The 20,766-nt window shown below is 37.8% G+C and overlaps 2 protein-coding genes across 3 annotated transcripts; one reads left to right on the forward strand and one right to left on the reverse strand.

Moving 5' to 3' along the window:
- Window positions 1-1,666: 1,666 nt before the first annotated feature.
- LOC121734792 (protein lin-52 homolog) lies at window positions 1,667-3,716 on the forward strand. 2 transcript variants are annotated; one of them, XM_042125406.1, is made up of 4 exons: window positions 1,667-1,731; window positions 1,867-1,965; window positions 2,241-2,339; window positions 3,326-3,716. In XM_042125406.1, the coding sequence occupies exons 1-4, from the start codon at window positions 1,695-1,697 to the stop codon at window positions 3,460-3,462; spliced, it is 372 nt and encodes a 123-aa protein (XP_041981340.1). In that variant the 5' UTR covers window positions 1,667-1,694; the 3' UTR covers window positions 3,463-3,716. The 2 variants fall into 2 exon arrangements, with proteins under 2 accessions (XP_041981340.1, XP_041981341.1); XM_042125407.1 differs by having other exon boundaries at window positions 1,667-1,717; window positions 1,856-1,965.
- A 969-nt stretch (window positions 3,717-4,685) lies between these two features.
- LOC121734790 (1,25-dihydroxyvitamin D(3) 24-hydroxylase, mitochondrial-like) lies at window positions 4,686-20,622 on the reverse strand. The gene is made up of 10 exons (XM_042125405.1): window positions 20,235-20,622; window positions 19,269-19,509; window positions 18,558-18,751; window positions 17,881-18,079; window positions 16,282-16,337; window positions 15,978-16,087; window positions 13,276-13,445; window positions 6,098-6,163; window positions 5,811-6,018; window positions 4,686-5,206 (listed from the first exon to the last, which is right to left on the reverse strand). Exons 1-10 carry the CDS (start codon window positions 20,593-20,595, stop codon window positions 5,093-5,095), a joined length of 1,719 nt encoding a protein of 572 aa, XP_041981339.1. The 5' UTR covers window positions 20,596-20,622; the 3' UTR covers window positions 4,686-5,092.
- Between the last annotated feature and the right edge of the window lie 144 nt (window positions 20,623-20,766).

Below are 20,766 nucleotides of genomic sequence, written 5' to 3' on the forward strand. Positions count from 1 at the left end.
TGTAACATATCTATACTAATTTATTATAACTTTAAAAGTATGAAAGTCTTTTCGTCTGTCTGTCTGTCAATTACTTCTTCACACTCAAACCACTGAACGGATTTTGCATAAATTTGGTATGGAGACACTTTGAGTTCCGGGAAAGGAAAAAAAGTATTTTTTGTCCCGCGAAAATGTCCGGTATCCACTCGATAAACGGACATTTTTTAAAATGAAATAAGGGGGCAAACGAGCAAACGGGTCACCAGCGGGGCTAAAATGGTCACATTTAGCAATTCCTCTCAATCAATTCAGCAAATGAATTGTCAAAACTGTCAAACTTACAAATGTCAAATCAGTACAAAAATACAGAAATGAATTGCAAGCAGAGTTGCATTTTGCGATTTTAGAAAAATGAATAATATTATGATTCATATCATGATTCTTCAAAGCGACCATTTTAGCCCCGCTGATGGAAAGTAACTTCCGTCGCCCATGGACACTCGCATCATCAGAAGAGCAGCAGGTGCGTTGCCGGCCTTTTAAGAGGGAATAGGGTAATAGGGGAGGATAGGGAAGGGAATAGGCGAGGGTAGGGAAGGGAAAAGGGTAGGGGATTGGGCTTCCGGTAAACTCACTCACTCGGTGAAACACAGCACAAACGCTGTCTCACGCCGGTTTTCTGTGAGCCCGTGGTATTTCTCCGGTTGAGCCGGCCCATTCGTGCTGAAGCATGACTCTCCCACGTCAAAGGGCTTTGACGCAATGTACTCACGGCCATTATTTATTAATATTATAGATGTAAAAGGATGTCCGTCTGTTTCTTTATCTGTAATCTGTATGTCTGTATAAAATATAAATTGTATAATGTATAATGTAGTAACATTGTTCAGGTAAAACGTAACTCAAATATTTAGAGATTTCAGATTGTCCTCATCGAGCCAATCGGCATACTCAGACAATATTTAAATATTGAGCACAATGCAGAGCTCATTTGCCTGTCGCTGTGTACACACGTCACACACAGCGAGATTTTAGAAACACAACCCATGTAGTCAGTGATGCCAACCTGCAGATAATTTCAGATCGCGTCGTCGGTGGGAAACACCGAACAAGAAGTTTAAAAAAAAGTGTTTTTTTTTAACTTCTTGGTGGGGAACCAAATAGCAATAGAAAATCTATCGTTGCACCCGACAGTATATATTACGTCTATGGTTGCACCGTCTGGTGGAGATCAAAAAAAAAAAGAAAACAACTCATTCCTCCTCAATAAAAAATAAAAATGCACTTTATGGCGGCTCTCGACATAGGCGAACGCGTTGGCCAACGCGTCTGCAGACGCGTTGGCCCAATGTGTAGAACGGGCGTTCGCGCGTTGGCCGTAGGTATTTAGACGTTGGCCAACGCGCGAACGCCCGTTCTACACATTGGGCCAACGCGTCTGCAGACGCGTTGGCCAACGCGTTCGCCTATGTCGAGAGCCGCCATTAGACACTAGACAGTACACAGTAGACACTTGTCTTCTTGCTCCGGTAGGCGGTGCCGCGATAGGACCGTAGTCCGTAGGACTATTCTATTTAGCAACGAATACTATACTCACAAGGAGCAAGGAGACTATTAGTGTTCTGTGTCTTCTTGGGTCTTATAAAGTTAAAAAAAATGTTGATTGTCTATTGACTATTGTTGTTTTGGAGTTTGTTGTCATAATTTAGAAAATGGCCGCGAAACAAAATTCGATTACAAAATACGAAGGTATATTATGGTCTTAGTGTAAAATTCCTCTTCATTTATGATAAATATTGCATTCTCTGTGTTACAAAATCGATTTTCTAAATATAATATATACTAAAGGTGGCGAAATCTTATCAAAATGATCTTTTAATGCAGGACAGGCGTCTGACGATATTCCACTGCCGTCCTTGGAGGAAAGCTTAATGAGCTTAGAAAAACTGGATCGTGCATCACCTGAGCTGTGGCCTGAGCAAAGTAAGTAAATAAACAGCACACCATCTAATCTGTAGCAGCGCTAAAACTAATCCCAACCTTTTCAAAAATGGCGCGAATAATATCACTCAGGTTGTCATTACCATGCTAATCGTGCAGGAATTTTGCTCCTATATCTATAACCTGTTCATATACCTACAGTCAACGTAGTTTCAGTTAGTAACGACATAAATTTGAATGTTTATTTACAATGGGTGAAAACAGTACGAATTTTCCTAACGAGGACAGCTCACAGTGTTCTAATGATTCTTTGATAGTTCCTGGAGTATCAGAATACGCGCCGCAGCAAAACAGTAACCAGTCACCGCCGTCATGGAGCGGTAGATTCACCAAAGAGGACTACAAACATATGCAACGTAAGTATTTTTTATGTTTAGTGTATTTTGTGTAATGTACCTCCTGGCCAACACATACAAGGAGTAAGGAAAAAATTGCAATCGTGTAGTGCTTACATTAAATTTGTAAAATTGTAAGTAAGTAGTTATACCTATTGCATTACAAGTGTTTTTTATAAATAATGGGAAAGTTATTACTGTCAGAGTGCATCAGGGACTGTAAACTAAGCCAAAAAGTCAAACAGCTCAGCATTTTATATTTCTGCTTATTGAATATTTTTTGCCAAAGCCAAGTTAGTTGTCACTTTGTCGTAATTTGTGCGTAATTTAACCTGATACGAAGAAACCAACCAAAAATTACCAAGCCGTGTTTTCCTATTGAAATGACAGAAAATGTATTAACCCTTCAATTAGTAAAATCAGAAGTGTAGCATGCCTTGGTGGGGCCCCATATAAAAATGTGTTTCGGGGCACCAGTATGAGTAAATTACGCATGTTGAGGGCCTCCGTTGCCCGAGGACTCCGTATAATTGATACGGCACATACGGCAGTAGCTACGCCACTGAGTAAAACGTTCACAGATTGCCAAGACATTAATTATGTTTGTGCTCTTATCCTTATTAGAGTTATTTGGGTCATACTGTAAAGATTATATCGCGGGCTTCGTAATCGTAAGTATTTTTTTTAGCCTTTAGACCTCTACAGCTGACAATTTGCATGTCTCTATGAAAGTACTTATGAATAAATATGTGAATGATCTTTTGTATTTTAACTATTCCAAAACTACCACTATTGCTCCTAAGTCTATTTTCTCCTAAAAAAATCTATTTTTTTTATGCCTTTCTGGCTTGAAGCCTGCTATATGTATCATACAGCTACCTCTATGTCTGAGCTCTGTATACATATAGAGATAGCGGTTGTCCCAATAATCATTTTAATATTATTTGGCAGGTTTTGTAAATATAACCCTTATACTTTAGCTTATACATTATATTTTTCATTTCCAGAACTGGGATCACTAACAGCAGCCAGCCTAATACTTGAAGTGAAAAAGTTGCATGATATAGCATATCAACTCGGTTTGGAAGAAGCTAAAGAAATGACAAGAGGAACATACTTGAATATTTTCTCTTCGAGAAGGTAGTTAAGTAATAGTTTATAGGTATCCACTCTAAAATAATGAGACAGCGAATTTGATATAAAAAAAAATATTTTATATGAAATTTTGTGCCTCGACTCACAATTTGAACTTTAGTAGAATATAAAAGAGGCTGTTTCACCACTTACTGATAAGGGCCAACGCCAAAACTCGCGCGGGCGCACGCTCACGTGTGTATCCTCCTCCTCGCGTCGTCTTCCTCATTGCTGAGGGTCGTGATTCCCCTTTTGGAGTTAATGACGACCACATTACGCCATCTGTGGCGATCCTTGGCAGAATGGAGAGCATCATGGAGGCCAGTGTCTATAGTTGTGCGCACTTGATCAGACCATCTAATAGGGCTTCAGCCTCTTGGGCGGCGACCGTCAACTTTGCCTGTAACCACAAGCTGTTCGAGGTTGTGGCCATCCTTTCTTGCGATGTGACCAAAGAAATCCAAAACTCTACGTAAGCAGATTGACGAGTCTTGTTTTTATCTTTAAGTCACTAAGGATGGAGACATTGGTACGAAAGGCGGTCTATGGTATTTGGAGCATTTTGGAGCGCGTGTGTATAAATTATGAAAAATAGTATGGGCAGCGTCGGCGCCCGCGTCCGCGCTCCGTCGCACGCGCCTGCACTGCCCATACTATTTTTCATTAACATATACACACGCGAGCGTGCGCCCGCGCGAGTTTTAGCGTTGGCCCTAAGTGCCGGATAGGCTATCCACACAGACCACAACTTATCTGACCGATACTCCATTCTCTATTTGTCAGATAAGTTGTGGATAGCCCATCCAGCACTTATCAGTAAGTGGAGAAACAGGCCCTTAGTCTGTCTTGTGACTTTTACAATAAGCCAGTCAAAGACAAGAAGATGGTTGTATAGGTATTTGCTTCATGAATATTTTTAACTTAAAAGGGGGTTAGAGTTTTGGTGCTCAGTAGACAGTAGCCATCATTGTCATTACAGATTACAGAATAATATGAAGTTTTAGTTTACTTGACACTATTGTTCTTGATACATATTTAGGGCTTGTTTCACCACTTCCTGATAAGTGCCGGATAGGCTATCCACCATTTAACTTGACAGATAGAGTATGGAGAATCTGTCAAATAAGTTGTGGATAGCCTATCCAGCACTTTATAAGGATGTGGTGAAACAGGCTGAAGTGTATTATAACAATAATAATACACTAGTTAATTTTAAAACATTTATTGCATGGACATAAATTAATTACATCACAATATAAATATTTTTTTCAAATTTTAAAGACATATTTGTAACATAAAGTATTTACTCATAAATAAGGAGCTGGCGAACAGAACTGGATTAGTCCGCGAGAAAAAAAAATTACACAGTGGTAAAAAAACCAGTATCAACTACTACTGAACTAATCCGGTTTTGTAAAATGGACTTCTTAAAGCCTTTTTAACCAGTTTTGATTGAAAATATTAACAGGGATTGACACAGATGGATCAAGAGAAGACGATTCCAAAAAAAAATACTTTCGCACTTTGGTGGACCTGTCCGGTTTTGTTCACCAGCTCCTCAAATAATAAGTTAAGTTTAGTAGTATGAGAAAACTTAGAATACAATAAAATTTTTAAGCTGAGGATTGTTTTTTGCTGTCTCATTGAATTCTGTCAATAAATCTTATCTTGAGTGGTTGCTTAGGTCGAGTTATGAAGTCTTTTGTAGCCGACACATCTCCATAGTGATATTCTAGTTTATACTTTTGTAAAATCTAAAAATAAGGACAAGGAGGTAACATAGATCAAGATAGATACCGCATGTCGCTCCACTTGTATGAAAACGAGCGTGTCACTTTTTTCCTACCCACTGTGACGTACCGATGATAAGAATCGTGTCCATTATCTTGGCCAACGTTTCTCTTTGAATTTCTACAGCTCAATGCGGCACTTTTAGGCACTTAGGCATTTTTAAAATTCCGATTGACGTCCGATTCTAATAGCAGACTAAAGAACAGACTTTCGAAAGACGAGCATTGCTTGTCGTTTGGGAACGCGATATGGCACGCGAAGTACATACACAAGCGGTATCTATCTTGATCTATGTCTGTGATTTATAGTATTAGTATGGATAGTATAATTTAGTGAAACATCCACATTGCTGAAAGAGTAAAAGACTTCTATGTTTCTAGAAACAACTTATCGTCATGAATTGGCCATAATATAGTAATAACGAAAGATAACTCTGAGTGCTGCTACTTTCAGTGAACAAATTACAACAAACCCTAAAGTATTATCATTTATTTCTGTTACACTCTGTATATTACTGGCAGCTCTGGTTAAAATGTAATAAGTTAAGAAAATATAATATTAAAGTACCTGAATTGTAAGCAAAGACAGCATAGCTTCAGCCATATTTTGGCCAAGACATTTTCTTACGCCAAACCCAAATGGAATGCATGCAAATTGTTCTAAGGCTTCTGCTTGCAACCATCTTTCTGGATAGAACTTGGACGCATCATCAAAATAACTTTCCTTGGTTGAGGCATTCTGAGTTACCATTATTATCATGGTGCCACGGGGTATGCTGGAAATGGGTGTAAATATAATTTATATTCATTTTCTACTAGTTAAAATAACTTAATTTTAACTTAAAATTAACTTACTTGTAATGGTCCAATATGATATTCTTTGGCAGAATTCTCGTTATTATCGGTATGGGAGGTGTAAGTCTGCAAGAAAGAATAGCTTTAATCTACGAATAATAAAAACTAAGGAAGAGTAACTGTGTCAAAAAAATTGTTCCGAATCTAAAAAATGTGACCCGAATACATGCATACTTTATGCAAAAAAAGGCCCGCATACATGCAAAAATTTTGTGTAATAATTATAGAAGTGACAATTATTGTCAACGGCTTTAATTTGTCAATTTTAATGTAGTGTTTCGTAGCTATATTAGGTAAGGTCAGGCGGGGCAATCTCGACTGCGGGAAATTTCAACTAATCAACATAACTTCCGTTTTTAACGTAACTGATAAAAATGCCATCTATATTCGGGAAGCGCAATGTGCTTTTCTTAATTTCACCGTAGATGGCGCTGATAGACCTAATACTGTTTGACCGACACGGCCATTTTGTTTTCGACAAAATTCCATGCGTGCACGTGCAGAGTGACAGCTTAAAATTTATATTAAAAAAGTGATTTCAATGTGGATTTCCAAGGTTTTTAAAGGTAAGTTATATTGTTTATAACCCACTTCATATGACTAGGTTGAATTTTTCTGTTTTACTTTGTGTTTAAACAGTGTTTTGGCAATAGTTTAAGTAACCCCACTGAAATTGTTTTGTCGGCAAATGTCAACTATTTGGCAGTTGAAATTGCCCCTCTACATTTTATATGAAGATTACTAAACAGTAGTGATGTGCATATGTCGATAATTAATCGATATAAACAATCTCTTATATTGTGAATATTAAAGATATTTGGGAAAAAATAACTCTTTAGAAGTTCCTGAAACAAAAAGAAATATTACATAGTAGTTCAACTTTATTGAATATATTTATAATTTATTGCAGATGGTTCGCCACTATAAAAAGAAAACTGAAAAGACTTATACTGTGGCAGAACTGCAGCAAGCACTGAAAGATGTGAACAATAAAAACATGACGAGCTACCAAGCAGCAGAAAAATACGGTATACCAAGATCCACTATTATAAGTAGAGTATACCACACTGATATGAGCGACAAGATTGGGAGACCAACGGTTTTTTCAGAAGAAACAGAAAAACGAATGGCAAATAGCTTACACATTATGGAAAAACATGGTTTCCCATTAACCAGAAAAGAAGTGGCAGTTCTCGTGTCTCAATTTGTGCGCAGAAATGGAATTAACACTCCGTTTAAAAATGATATGCCAGGAAAGGATTGGCTGCAGGCCTTCCAAAAAAGACACAGCCTATCGATTAAAAAGCCACAATCCGTCGAAATCGCCAGACGAATGGCATGTGACCCATATATTATTTATGGTTATTTCAATTTATTGAGCGAAGTGCTGGCATGCCTGGGGTTAGAGGATAAGCCTCAACAAATTTATAACTTAGATGAAACCAGCATATGTAATGACCCTGTCAAAGGTAAAGTTATTGGCAAGCAAGGATTTCGCTGTACCCGGACAACTAGTGGTCCCGGAAGAAATAATACAACTGTGTTACTGGCGGCAAATGCTTCCGGGAAAAAAGTACCACCACTTATAATTTTCCAAGGGAAACACCTTTGGACGGAGTGGTTGTATAAAAACGAAATGATTGATACCGCCTATGCAGTTAGTGAAAAGGGCTGGATGCAAACCAGCATTTTTGAAAAATATATGAAATCGGTGTTTGTTCCTGCGTTGGGAAGTGCGAGGCCGGTGCTGCTGATATATGACGGTCATTCGACGCACGTCGATTTAAATGTCATCGAATACGCGCAATCAGAAGGGGTTACAATTTTGAAACTTCCACCACACTCCTCACATGTTTTGCAGCCTCTAGACTGCAGCGCCATGAAACCCCTAAAAGACCGCTGGGAAGACGAAGTAATCAAATGGCAGAGGCTTCATATTGGTACAAAATTACCAAAGTCTGAATTTGCACGAATTCTAACCAAAATATGGGATGAACTGGATCCTCTAATTTTACAAAATGGATTTCGTAAGACTGGCATTCAACCATTAAATCGAAATGCCATCAAGGAGGAGATTTTCGACCCTTTGGTATTGCAAAAATGGAAGAATTCTCAGGCCGATGCCATACAAGAGAGCCCCATACCAGCAGTGCAAGTTGTGCATGGCTGTAGTTGCAACATAACACATGAATTGGAGAATTCTCAGTCCAACGCCATCCAAGCGGATTCTTTACCAGCGCAAGATAAGCATGGCTCTGATTGCAACGAGACACAAGAATTGGAAAATTCTCAGTCGAAAGCCATCCAAGCGGACTCTTTACCAGCGCAAGATAAGCATGGCTCTGATTGCAACGAGACACAAGAATTGGAAAATTCTCAGTCGAATGCCATCCAAGCGGACTCTTTACCAGCGCAAGATAAGCATGCCTGTTACAATTGCAACGAAACACAAGAATTCAAAGAGAATGTCATGCCTGTCGTACCATCGGTTCCAAGTTTAACCACAATTGCACTAACCAAAATAAATAAGCAATTTACAAACGGGCAAATAGTTGAAAAAATCTGTGACGAACCAAGTTCCAGTTTTTTTTCTAATAATAACTCCCACCAGAAAAAAGCGTATCAGAGTAACATCAAGATGCAAAACGTACCTATCACTGTCACGTCAAAACTGCCAATATCCAAAAAATTTGACTTGAACAAACTATCATCTCTGAAAATTTTAGATTGCAAGTTAGTGAAAAATGCAGCTAAGACAAACGAGCTTAAGGAGCCATGTGTTTCGTTTGAGGAATTATTGCTTCAAACTATATCAAAGAGTGATCTTCCAAAAACAAAGAAAAAGCGTATTGTTAACAGCAACGCCGAAGTTTTGACATATAAAGACACAATAGATAGAATGAAAAAAGAAAAAGAAGAGAAGGAGATGATACTAAAAGATAAAGAAAATAAAAAAAAAGAGAAGGAGAAGAAGAAAAAAGATAAAGAAAACCAAAAAAAACAAAAATTGCTTGAAAAACAGGCCATCTCAAAGAGCAAAAAACCCAGAAAACCTAAAAAACAGGAGAGAGAATCAGGCGGGTTGGATCCAAAGTCAAAGTATATTAAAAAGTCTGGTAAGAGGAATATCCGCAAGTGCCAGAAATACGTATCAGATAGTGATTCTCCTTGTTCATACGTATCTTTGAGTGAGACTGAATCGGTAGATAATTTGGAAACATTTTACAACCGCATGATGGAATTAGATTATGAGGAAAATGTTGCTGATGTGGAGTTAGTTGAAGCTAGTACATCTAAAATAATCCCAGTACAATGTTGGTCAAAACAAAAACCAAAAGAAGGAAAATTTATTTTAGCAAAATTCTCGTCATCGAAGGGCAAAAAGACCTTTAAGTATGTGTGCCAGATAGAAAGTGTGAGTGAAGGCAAAATTGTAGTACAAGGTTTTCATTCCTTAAACAAGAATAAAAAAGTCTTTCGTATTATCGAAAATGATCACTCAATCATAGAAGAACATGAGATAATTGATTATCTTCCCGACCCTGATGTGAAAGGCGTTGATTATATGTTTCCGAACGATATTGATATTAAAGAATATACTTAATTAAGTTAAACAGAAGACTGTTGATTTTTTAGTTTTGATTTTAATTACTTAGTTTGATAGTATGATTGTAGTTACAATTACTCCGTCCAAAGACTATAAAACTAAGACTGAAGTTTTGTGCCAATGTTATGTTAAGAATAAAGTAGTAAAATTCAACATGTCTGTTGAAGGTGTTGCTCTTTAAGTAATAAATATGTATTTTTTTTTATTTTGCACATAGTTTTCTTATTTGACTATGGACTAGATTTCAATTCCAACCCACCCATTCGTCTTCACTCTGTTTGCACCCACTGGGGAAAATATGCGAAATAAACCCATGGAAAAATACGCGTCGATTTAGCTCATCACCCTGAATTCTGCACTTTCCACTTTCATTTCTCATATTTACTCCAGTGGGTGCGCTGTGGAGACTAATGTGAAATAAAATGTTTCATGCTTCCCCACAGTTCCGCCGTTATGTCGTGTATTGAATTCAAACATTCGTAATCTCGTACACTAACCATCCAACCAAATATATTTCGTAAGGCCTTTTAACCTGCCATCCTGATGTCCTGAGATCGTTCTGTCCTGTACTCATGCCGACACATTAAAATTATTTTTAAAACAAAATTCGAATTTTTTTCGCGCATTTCCCGTGGCACTACCGGTGGAACTACTGGTAGTGCCATGGTTAAATTTTATTTACCGTAGTACTACCACAGCTATTAAGTGCCAGCAGTGCCACGGGAAATGCGCGGTTTTTTTTTACTGTCGTAGGTATAAAAAAGAAGTGTGAAAACATCTATCGACTATTTTTTTATCAGTCACATCACTAGTCAGTATAGCGAGCAGTTGAAATTACCCCGCTTAAATTTGTTATGCGTTTTTTTTCAAATGTGAGCCTTGTTTCATAGAAGATAGGATTCAATTTAGATTATCGACCTTACGACAAACCTCAGGAGCTCAAATTTAGCCGTTCATCTACACTACAACTCCGCTTATAATCAATAGTTTATTTTGCCCCTCCGAGGGGGAATTTCAACTATTTTGACCTTTTTATATAAGAAAGGCATTTTCAAGTATAAAAATCTATAATAATTGAATACAAACATGGAAAAATAAAACTCACATAACCACTCTACAGCATGAACGCAGTAAATTTTCTATAAAATTGCATCAGGTATTATTTACGGGTGGTCAAAGTTTTTTTTTTCCATCACCGGTTGAAATTGCCCCGCCTGACCTTACCTTATTTTAGTGTGCGAAAAGGAACAAAATTCAAAACTATTGAAGTATTATATTCAAAACTATTGAAGTATTATTGAAGAAAGTATGGGCGTTACGTTTCCTTAGTTTTTATTATTCGTAGGCTGTAATACGAGGGCTGCTATTTATGTATCCGGAACTGGCCACTTACAAGAACAATATTTAAAAAGTAATTACAACATTTGAAAATAGAACTCTTTGGTTGAAGAATACATTTTGTTTCATGTGACTGTCAATTATTTTTCCATTGTGGCGTCATTTTGAAAATTGCGTGTCTTCATTTGCCATGGATTTAACGCGTGAACATTTTCGTGCAATGATTTACTACGATTTTCGGCGTGGGCTAAATCAACAACAGTGCTTTATTCAACTCACCGCAACTTTTGGAGATGAAGCACCATCAAAAACCACTGTTTATCACTGGTACAGTGAGTTTAATCGTGGGCGGTCTATGCTCACGGATGAAAATAAAGAAGGTCGCCCAAAAACAGCTGTTGTCCCACAAAATATAGATGCTGTGCGGGAACTAATAATGCGTGATCGTCATGTTACATATCGCGAGATAGAGGCGTCCTTAGGCATAAGTATGACGAGCATACATAAGATATTACACGAACATTTGGCTGTAAAAAAAATATGTTCGCGTTGGATTCCGCACAACTTGACAATGGATCAAAAACGGGCTCGTGTCGATTGGTGCAAAAAAATGATAAAAAAATACAACCGTGGTACGTCAAAAGCCGTTTATAATATCTACACAGGTGATGAATCTTGGATCTATGCATATGACCCCGAAACTAAACAACAGTCAACGGTGTGGGTGTTCCAAGATGAGCCGAAACCAACAAAAGTTACTCGTGCAAAAAGTACTTTGAAGCAAATGGTCGCCTGTTTTTTTGGAATTAATGGACATGTGGCTACAGTGCCATTAGAGACCATATTAAATGATATATGTTTGTTCCTTTTTTTAATTCCGGATACATAAATAGCAGCCCTCGTAGCTATGTCCACACTGTGCCTTTATTGTTCATTAAGGTATGCATCATAGCGCAGTCAACAGCGCACGTGAGGCATGCCCGCGACGCATGCCCTCTGACCGTATCCAAAACTTTCGCTTTGTTCTTTTTTTTCTGGAATTTCTTATGACCAAATAAGGCGCAAATATTCCACCCAGTAAAATCTTCTCGTCGCAAGCTGACAGACACTTCAACTGAATAAAAATTACAATGTTGGCGTTGCGTTCTTTGACGCATTCAATTATTGAATGCGCCAATACAAGAGTTGAATGAAAGAAGATGACGTAAATTGAAGACGAAAGCGCATAGTGTGGACATAGCTAATAGATCATTTAAAAGCTGCATAATATGTGTGTATATGCCAACTGGTTTAAGTAGCCGTTCAATCAAACAGGTAGCCCTTTGACTGAACAACGCTATTCAATCACACGGCTTTACGTCTTTTAGCCGACTTGTTGACTACAACGTTCAACACTACAGCTAAACGACGCTAAGCCAACTGGTTTAATGGCAAATTAACTAGGGCGACCATAATACAAAAAGTTTTCCTATATTACATATTAATGTAATATAGGAAAACTTTTTGTATTTTATTAAAAGATTATTCAAAATTCTGAGGCGTGTTTTGTGACGGTCGCCGGCTGCTGCCGCAGCACAGTCACAGTTCTAACCTAACCTACCCTACCCCCCGAACCCCCCTTTCAGGGGACCTGCGTCCATCCATTTCATAATCCCGTAATTTCTCCTCGAATATTTGTTAAAATTTTGATTCACTCGTCTGTGCCTCCATAATTTTTGTATCTTTAATAACACTTGTAACTTTTATTAACTACTTTCTTTCCGAAAAACAACCACAAACACCTGCTAGTTGACGCCATATTGTAAATAAAATGCACCTAGCGCCGCAGCGGTGCGCGCTGAACTACTTCAATTAGACGGCGGCTTTTGACTCAGCTGTAGTGTTGAACGTTTTGAGCGACTAAAATATTCAATCTAAAAGCTAGCCGTGTGATTGAATGGCGTAGTTCAGTCAAAGGGCTAGCTGTTTGATTGAACGGCTATTTAAACCAGTCGGCTACGACATATATGTGAGCTCCAAAGAAATAGCTCCACTGGAGTGTAAAATCAGAATCTTTGAAGGTCCTTTGGCGCATGGAAGATTGATAAAAGTTGGTGCTCTGAGCTTTGGCGACCCAATTGCGCAATCTGACTACTACTCTAGTAGCCCTCGGCCCTTGAGACATTCAAATATTTTTTTAACGTAATTTAATTATTATTAACAGTTATTAATAAATTTTAATTCACATTTTTACCTTAACGTCTCCTTAATGCAAGCTTGAAGATACGGCGTTTTACTCTTTAGGTCTCTTACAGTTGTATCGACAGCGTCATGTACGGAGTTTTTAATTTCATTATATAGGATTTTCTGTACTCTCTGGTGTTTCGCTAGGTAAAATAGCAGGAAAGACATAGACGAGGCTACCTAAAATGTAACCAATTACGATTGGATAATAATGTTATATACTCTTATCACTAAGGCCGGTATAAATAGTCAGTACTCAAGATGCATCTCGGTCTCAAGACACGGTTCAGGCTCTGTGATTGGTTGGCTGTCAAATTTTGGACCAATCATAGAGCCGAACCGCGTCATGAGACCGAGATGCATCTTGAGTGACTATTTATACCGGCCTTAAGTAAATTACTTTTAAGAAGTCGCAATTCCTTTTCCTTTAAAAAGAAAGATGTGTATAACGACGATACAGGATGTAACAAAACAAAGTGATAATAATTTAGGGTGTGTATGTATCCCTTGTATAGCTGTGAAAGTAGCAGCGCTGAAAAAAAAATTGTGTGGGTAAATTCATGATCTTGGGACCCTTGCCCATAAAGATTAAAGATCACAAAAAAATCCTCTTTCAGCGCTGCTACTTTTACAGTGAACTCTAATACAAGGGACGTACTGAAGCAGTCACATACCAATTACCATATACCGATTGACGATATAGTGGCCTGTGGCTTTCCAAACGTACTACGCAAAGACAGCAACATTAACTAATAAGGTCTGTGTAAGTCTGTACGCCAAAACCCACGGAGCTCATACGAAGAGGAGCTGGCCTAAGCAACTGTGCACTGTGATTTTCAACTAGGTCCTGACGTCATCATTGTGGGCGGGGCTTAAGTCAGTACACTTTCAGCTTTTGTCAGGTGCACACGTAACGACACTCCCAATAAATTGGTGTTTTCTACGTTTTTAACAACGAAAGGATGAAGTATTGTGTTTTACAATGTCAAAGTTACTCAGACAGACGTTCTGATAATATAAATAGCATCACATTGCATCTGTAAATAATTTTAAATGTAATTTAAATATAAAAGTTCTAGAACATTTCAGATTTCAGCGTTAATTATACTACTTGACACTAGATGGCCAAACCTGTGAAAGATAATACAGACGTAAATGCGTATATAATTTTGCATAAGTTTATTGGAATAATCATACTTGAATACTCGTAACTGTTATACACTTAGTCTTAACACATTTAATAGCTAAAACCGTAGTTATATAGCTTTTATTATTATACTACTTATAAACCGCCATCTATCGTCATCTATGATAACTATTTGAAAAGTAACAATTATCCAGGGCTGTATTCAGAATTATTATTTTATTAACCGATTCAGTGCGGATGACACGGTAGTCGTGTCATACATGTTTGTTTTTAACGTGTGGCGTATGACACGTGAGCCGTGTCATTTAAAAAACGATTGTATCTCCCTCAAATTACACTTTAGAAGGTTCTACTCCGAACAAAACCGTCTTGATTTTCCACGTAATGCGCTGACATCAAAGTATTACTAATCCACTAACGATTTTTGTTTTAATCTAAGTTGTTTCTTTCAAAAATATTTTTAGCTAGCTGTTACCGCAAACTTCCTTATCCATAGGAATAAAACGTTTCCCTGCGGTTAAAAGTGGTCTTGTACCTATGAGCTTTATTACTGGAACTCTCCTCCTTTTTGGAAGTCGGTTAAAAAACTTAACAACTAAATTGTTTAAATTTATCTACGAACGTATAATAATTTACATCGGAAACCCCGATTATATTTAGTATACTCATTTTTCTAACTTTGAAACCTACATAAGGTTTGCAACATCTGAATAAAAAAATCGCTTACCTGCCATTTTCAGGTTAACACTTAGTAAAACTACTCGAAGTCAACTCAAAACAACGTAGCCTTCCGTTAACATCAATGGTTTGGGCTCAACTAAACAATAAACCTTTTTGAACGTGGCGGGTGACACGGTAGCCGTGTCATCTACTTCTATGGCGTATGACACGGATAACCTGTCACGCGAAAATTGTGTGCCGCCACGACTGAAAGTCTTCAAAAATGTGCGCCGCATTGAATCGGTTAAGTATCGCAATGACAGTTTTGTTTGCTAATGTTGACGCGCGCTGACATTTGGCCAGCCGTAGGTAATTGATTAAAAAATTTTTCATTAAATTTTTGGAAAAGAGTACTTAGGTACCTATTACCTAGTACCCACCCCATTCCCTTCCCTACCCTATTACCTCTTAAAAGGCCGGCAACGCACCTGCAGCTCTTTTGATGTTGCGAGTGTCCATGGGCTACGAAAGTTGCTTTCCACCAGGTGACCCGTTTACTCGTTTGTCTCCTTATTTTACATTAAAAATTCGGTCAAAATTCTAACCCTAATTTTAATGATTGACCTTATTATAATTAATATACATTTTTTAAAGTTCTGAGTACGTCCCATAATATTTAAGAATTTTGACATCTAGTGTAAGATAGCTGAACTACGTAGTAACATCAACATCGACCTAAGCTATTTTGCTTTTACACGATAGGTGAAATATGGAAAAGTGGGCGGAGCTTGACACCCCCTCACCCCGCAAATTGTCACGCATTGTTTCTTAAGGAAATTTGATTACCACACCTCTCTGTATTAGCTCCGTGCCAAAACCTCATAAACAAAAACAATTCAACCAACCGTGTTGACACCAATAAGCATCATATCCATTAAAATAGTGGCTACATCTCCAGTATTTAGATTTTTGTCAGCTAACAATATTGAACCAGCTAGAGAACTTGATTCTGAATCTATAAATTAAAAAAAAACTGTAAAAGTATTCAAAAACTCCGACTATCGTACGATATTTGCAAAAAAAGTACAATATGACCTCTGCGAGCGGGATAGCAATTTATTACAGTACGAGAGAAAGAGAAAGCAACAATAGGTCAAAGGCCGACAATCGACATACAATGAATAGAAAGAGAAACATTTCGTCACTTACCATAAACTTCTTGTAAAATATTTTGCTCAGTTTCCAACACGAATTTTCCTAATAAACTGAAACAGAATATTATCTACTTATTTAATATTTTGTGCTAATAATTTTATTTACGTCTCGTAGGTACTTACTTAAAATAATCTATACTAATATTATAAAGCTGAAGAGTTTGTTAGTTTGTTTGTTTGTTTGTTTGAACGCGCTAATCTCAGGAACTACTGGTCCGATTTGAAAAATTCTTTCAGTGTTAGATGGCCCATTTATCGAGGAAGGTTATAGGCTATATTTTATCACGCTAATACTAATAGGAGCGAAGAAATTGAGGAAAGTGTGGAAAAAACGGAGGGAAATTATTTGAAAAGGCTTATTTGAACGCGCTAATCTCAGGAAATACTGCACCGATTTGAAAAATTCTTTCAGTGTTAGATAGCCTCATTATCGGAGAAGGCTATAAGCTATATTTTATTGCGCTAAAACTAATAAGAGAGAAGAAATAGAGGAAAGTGCTGAAAAACGGGAGAAATTATTTGAAATGGCTTATTTGAACGCGCTAATCTCAGGAACTACTGGTCCGATTGGAAAAATTCTTTCAGTGTTAGATAGGCTATTTATCGAGAAAGGCTATAGGTCATATTTTATCACGCTAAGACTAATGAGAGCGAAGAAATAGAGAAAAATGTGAAAAAAATTGGGGAAATTATTTGAAAGGGCTTATTTGAACGCGCTAATCTCAGGAACTACTGGTCCGATTTGAAAAATTCTTTCAGTGTCTGATAGCCCACTTATCGAGGAAGGCTAAAGGTTATATTTTATCACGCTAAGACTAATAGGAGTGAATAAATAGAGGAAAATGTGAAAAAAAAAAACGGGGCAAATTATTTGAAAAGGCTTATCTCACCAACTACTGGTGCAATTTTCCTGTTATTTGGCACAGGTAAGAAGAAGACCACGTGAAGGATCATAGACTATTTTTTGTGGACTTATTTGTCTGTGAAATATCTAATTTAAGCGAGCGAAGCTGCGCGGAACGTTATATTTCGCGTGGTCACGACATCACGCGAAACGGCTGGACCCATTTTGCTGGAATTTGGTATAAAGATACTTTGAGTCCCGAAAAAGAACATAGGATACATTTTGTCCCGAAAAAAATACTGTTTACTGCACAATATACTTTTATGATTTGCGCGTAAACTATTCAATCTATTTTAATGGAATTTAGTATGGAGATACTTTTGAGTCTCGAGAAAGGACAAGGAATACTAATTTTGTCCCGGAAAATGTACGGTTCCCGCACAATAAACTTTTATGATTCTCGCCTATACTATTTAATCTATTTTGATGAAAGGCATGGAGATTGGAGATACTAATTTGAATCTGGGACAAGGAATGTTTTTTGTCCCGGAAAATGTGTGGTTCCCACACAATATACATTTCTGATTTGCGCGTAAACGACTCAATCGATGTACGGGAACAACAGTAACTATAAAGTCCACGCGGACGAAGTCGCGGGCAACAGCTAGTAATGAATAAAATATCTTTACACACATTGTGTAATGGTTGAATGTTAGCTAAAATTTTACGTGGATTATAACTTTTATTTACCTGTCCAAATTATCGCAGTGTTTTACAAGATTGTACCATGCAGGTGTACCGAACAGTTTCCAAAGATGCAGGCCACCTTCGCATTTTAAAATCGCATCGGTAGCATGCACGAGGCTGTGGTACATCCAGGAAACATCACATTGGCTGCTTATTACCTCTGTATCCAGCATTGAAAAGTTCTTGGAGAACATAATGAGACCTGCCGTAAAGATGTGGGTATAGCTGAGCAAACCCATAGGCCGGCAGTCGGTCTCAACTGCATCTTGCAGTTGAGACCGACTGCTAGATGCGGTTGCCGCACGGCGATCTGCAGTTTCCATACTAAATTCATATCCGCATTACACGGACCGCTCGAGCAGTTCTTGAGCGGTCGGAGCAGTCGAACAACAAAGGTATGTATGGTTGACTGCGTGATGACGCGGTCGTGTTGCAGTCGTGTACGACTTCAGCACGACCGCTCTAGAGCAGTCGACGACTTCAGCACGACCGCTCTAGTCATAATATTATTTCGTTGCAGTACTTCGCATGCTTGTCAGAGTCTAGAGTTGAGAAAATCTGGTTGAGGTTATCTATCTGCCTATGAATCAATTTTTCTAACAGCACTTAGATCTTTAGAGATTCTTTTCTACATCATGAATATTGCTTTGCTAGGAATAAAAGTTGAGACTCAGCAGCACCCATGGTGTCGAAAGCCCATTTTCGTATTTCCTCATACAGGTCCTTGGATACTTCGTCCTGATAGTTCCTGATGGTGTACAGCTTATTGGTGAACCTGTGGCAGACCTCCGATATACCACGAGCTTGCTTCACCAAGACTGCTTCAGATGGTACTTGCAGATCAGACTTCCGACGACTCCATTCGTGGCTTTGGCTGGTCAACAGAATCATCGATTAAAATTGATAATTAGTTAAGTACCTAGTCAGAGTCCTATATGGGTTATATAGGTATGACTATAAATATAATTCCAAAGCTAGAAAAATTAGTAAGGTAAGACTTGATATATACTTAGGTACCTAGTTAGTAACAATAGATATAGCTGGTAACAATTATATGTACCTAGCTAGGTCGAATGTCAGGATAGAGAGAAAACGAGTTTCTCATATTGTCATGAAAGAAAGTCAATGAGTACCTAGGTAGGTAATGACCGAATTTGTCTATCTGACGACCGAACTTTATTATGTCGGCACTACATACAGGCCACATGCAGAGAGCTATAATATATAGGTAATATTATACTAGACGAACGCGTTGGCCGACGCGACGCGCTGGCCCAATGTTGGCGGTAGGTATTTCGCCCGTTCTATACCTACATTGGGCCAGCGCGCCGACCAACGCATTCGCCTATAATCTATATATTGTAGTGCCGACATTAGACATATTTACTTACTCATTGTAAATACCACTATAAGAATGCGATCTGCGCTCCGTTCTAAACTTTTGCAACGACTCTAGTGTCGACCGATTTGGATACTCCCCTTCTAAGCTAAATACTTTCTGAATATGAGCAGGATGGTTGAGTAAAACTATATCGGTGCCAACAGGGTTCACAAATCTTACGACTGGGCCATATTCATCAAATAGCGACGAAAACTTGTAATTGTGGAACTTGCCCTCGTTGAAGTAAGATCCTGAAAAAGAAAAGAAAATATTAAGTATGAGTGACAGTGGTAAAGATGGGTTTCTACGAATTTTTATGTAATAACTAGGTAGGTAGGTATATGCAGGCGCGGTCGCAGCCTGAAATTTTGGGGGGGTCACTCACTAGTCACTACACTAATATATTTTTTTTATATAAATGGGTATATGGTTAAGATTAGATCGTTATTGGATGATTGGATTGAATGTTGCTATGGAAAAAGACTTCTGAGGAAGACTTCAAGCAGACGAAATAATTAAGAGCCCATATGACCCTAACTTGACTACATACTTTAACCTAGATCTCAAAATCTGTAAGGTCTAGAAAACTGATTTTTTGACACAAGTAACTTCAGTTCATAAAGATTAAATGCTCAAGACGAAAACACGATTACTCAAAAAATGCTCGATAGTTTCTTTTTTACAAAAAACCTTGTTTTAGACACATTTTTGCTTGGATCTTCGAAGTTTGCTATCTTTTCTTTAATATTTTTTAATATCTAAAAAGGTATTGATAAAACCTAAATTTGCTCAAAACACTTTTTTCATAATCATTTTAGTTCGTCTTGTATTCAAGTAAAACTAACTCGGCGATGATTCCGCGCCGTCCTTTTTCACCTGGCATATGAAAGACGGGCGTGAGTGTGAAGAGAGAAGGACGATGTTTGATTTTTAGAGTCAGGTGAGCTCTTAATGGTAAGCACTAAGTTGTATTTACCAATGTTAAGCGATAAGGTAAGGGCTCCGGCAATTAATTGCGTGCCTAATTCCGATAAATAATATCTACAGGCAGCTGCATATTTTAAAGCTTTAGGGCCAGGCACTTCGTCAAATGGCATCACAGTCGCGTCCTTTTCATCCACAATCATAGGCAGAATACGTGCAGACGGTAAAATATCCCGTTTTATTCGTTCTGTTTGAAATAAATCGGTGTTTTCTACCATAGGCATTGTACTCTTGGTTTCCTCGATTTCCTTTGTTGTCTGGTAACGTTTTATGTTTATCACATTATTTAATTTTCCGTTACTAGCAAAGTGCTTTAAATTTCTCCCGAGAACATGCCTTTGAAATAAAAACATTTTTCTTATTTTTAGGAACCCAATCAAACAGCTATCTTCAGTTTTATCGAATGAAATCAAAAATGAAATTAGCAGAAGTGACAGAATATTTTTAAATTTAGCGCCACTATTGTTTAAATATTTTACTTTATAAACTTGCTTAACGAGCTGTTTTACCTAAAATTAGAAAAG

The sequence above is a fragment of the Aricia agestis genome, chromosome 16 (genome assembly GCF_905147365.1).
Source record: "Aricia agestis chromosome 16, ilAriAges1.1, whole genome shotgun sequence".
NCBI lineage: Eukaryota > Metazoa > Arthropoda > Insecta > Lepidoptera > Lycaenidae > Aricia > Aricia agestis.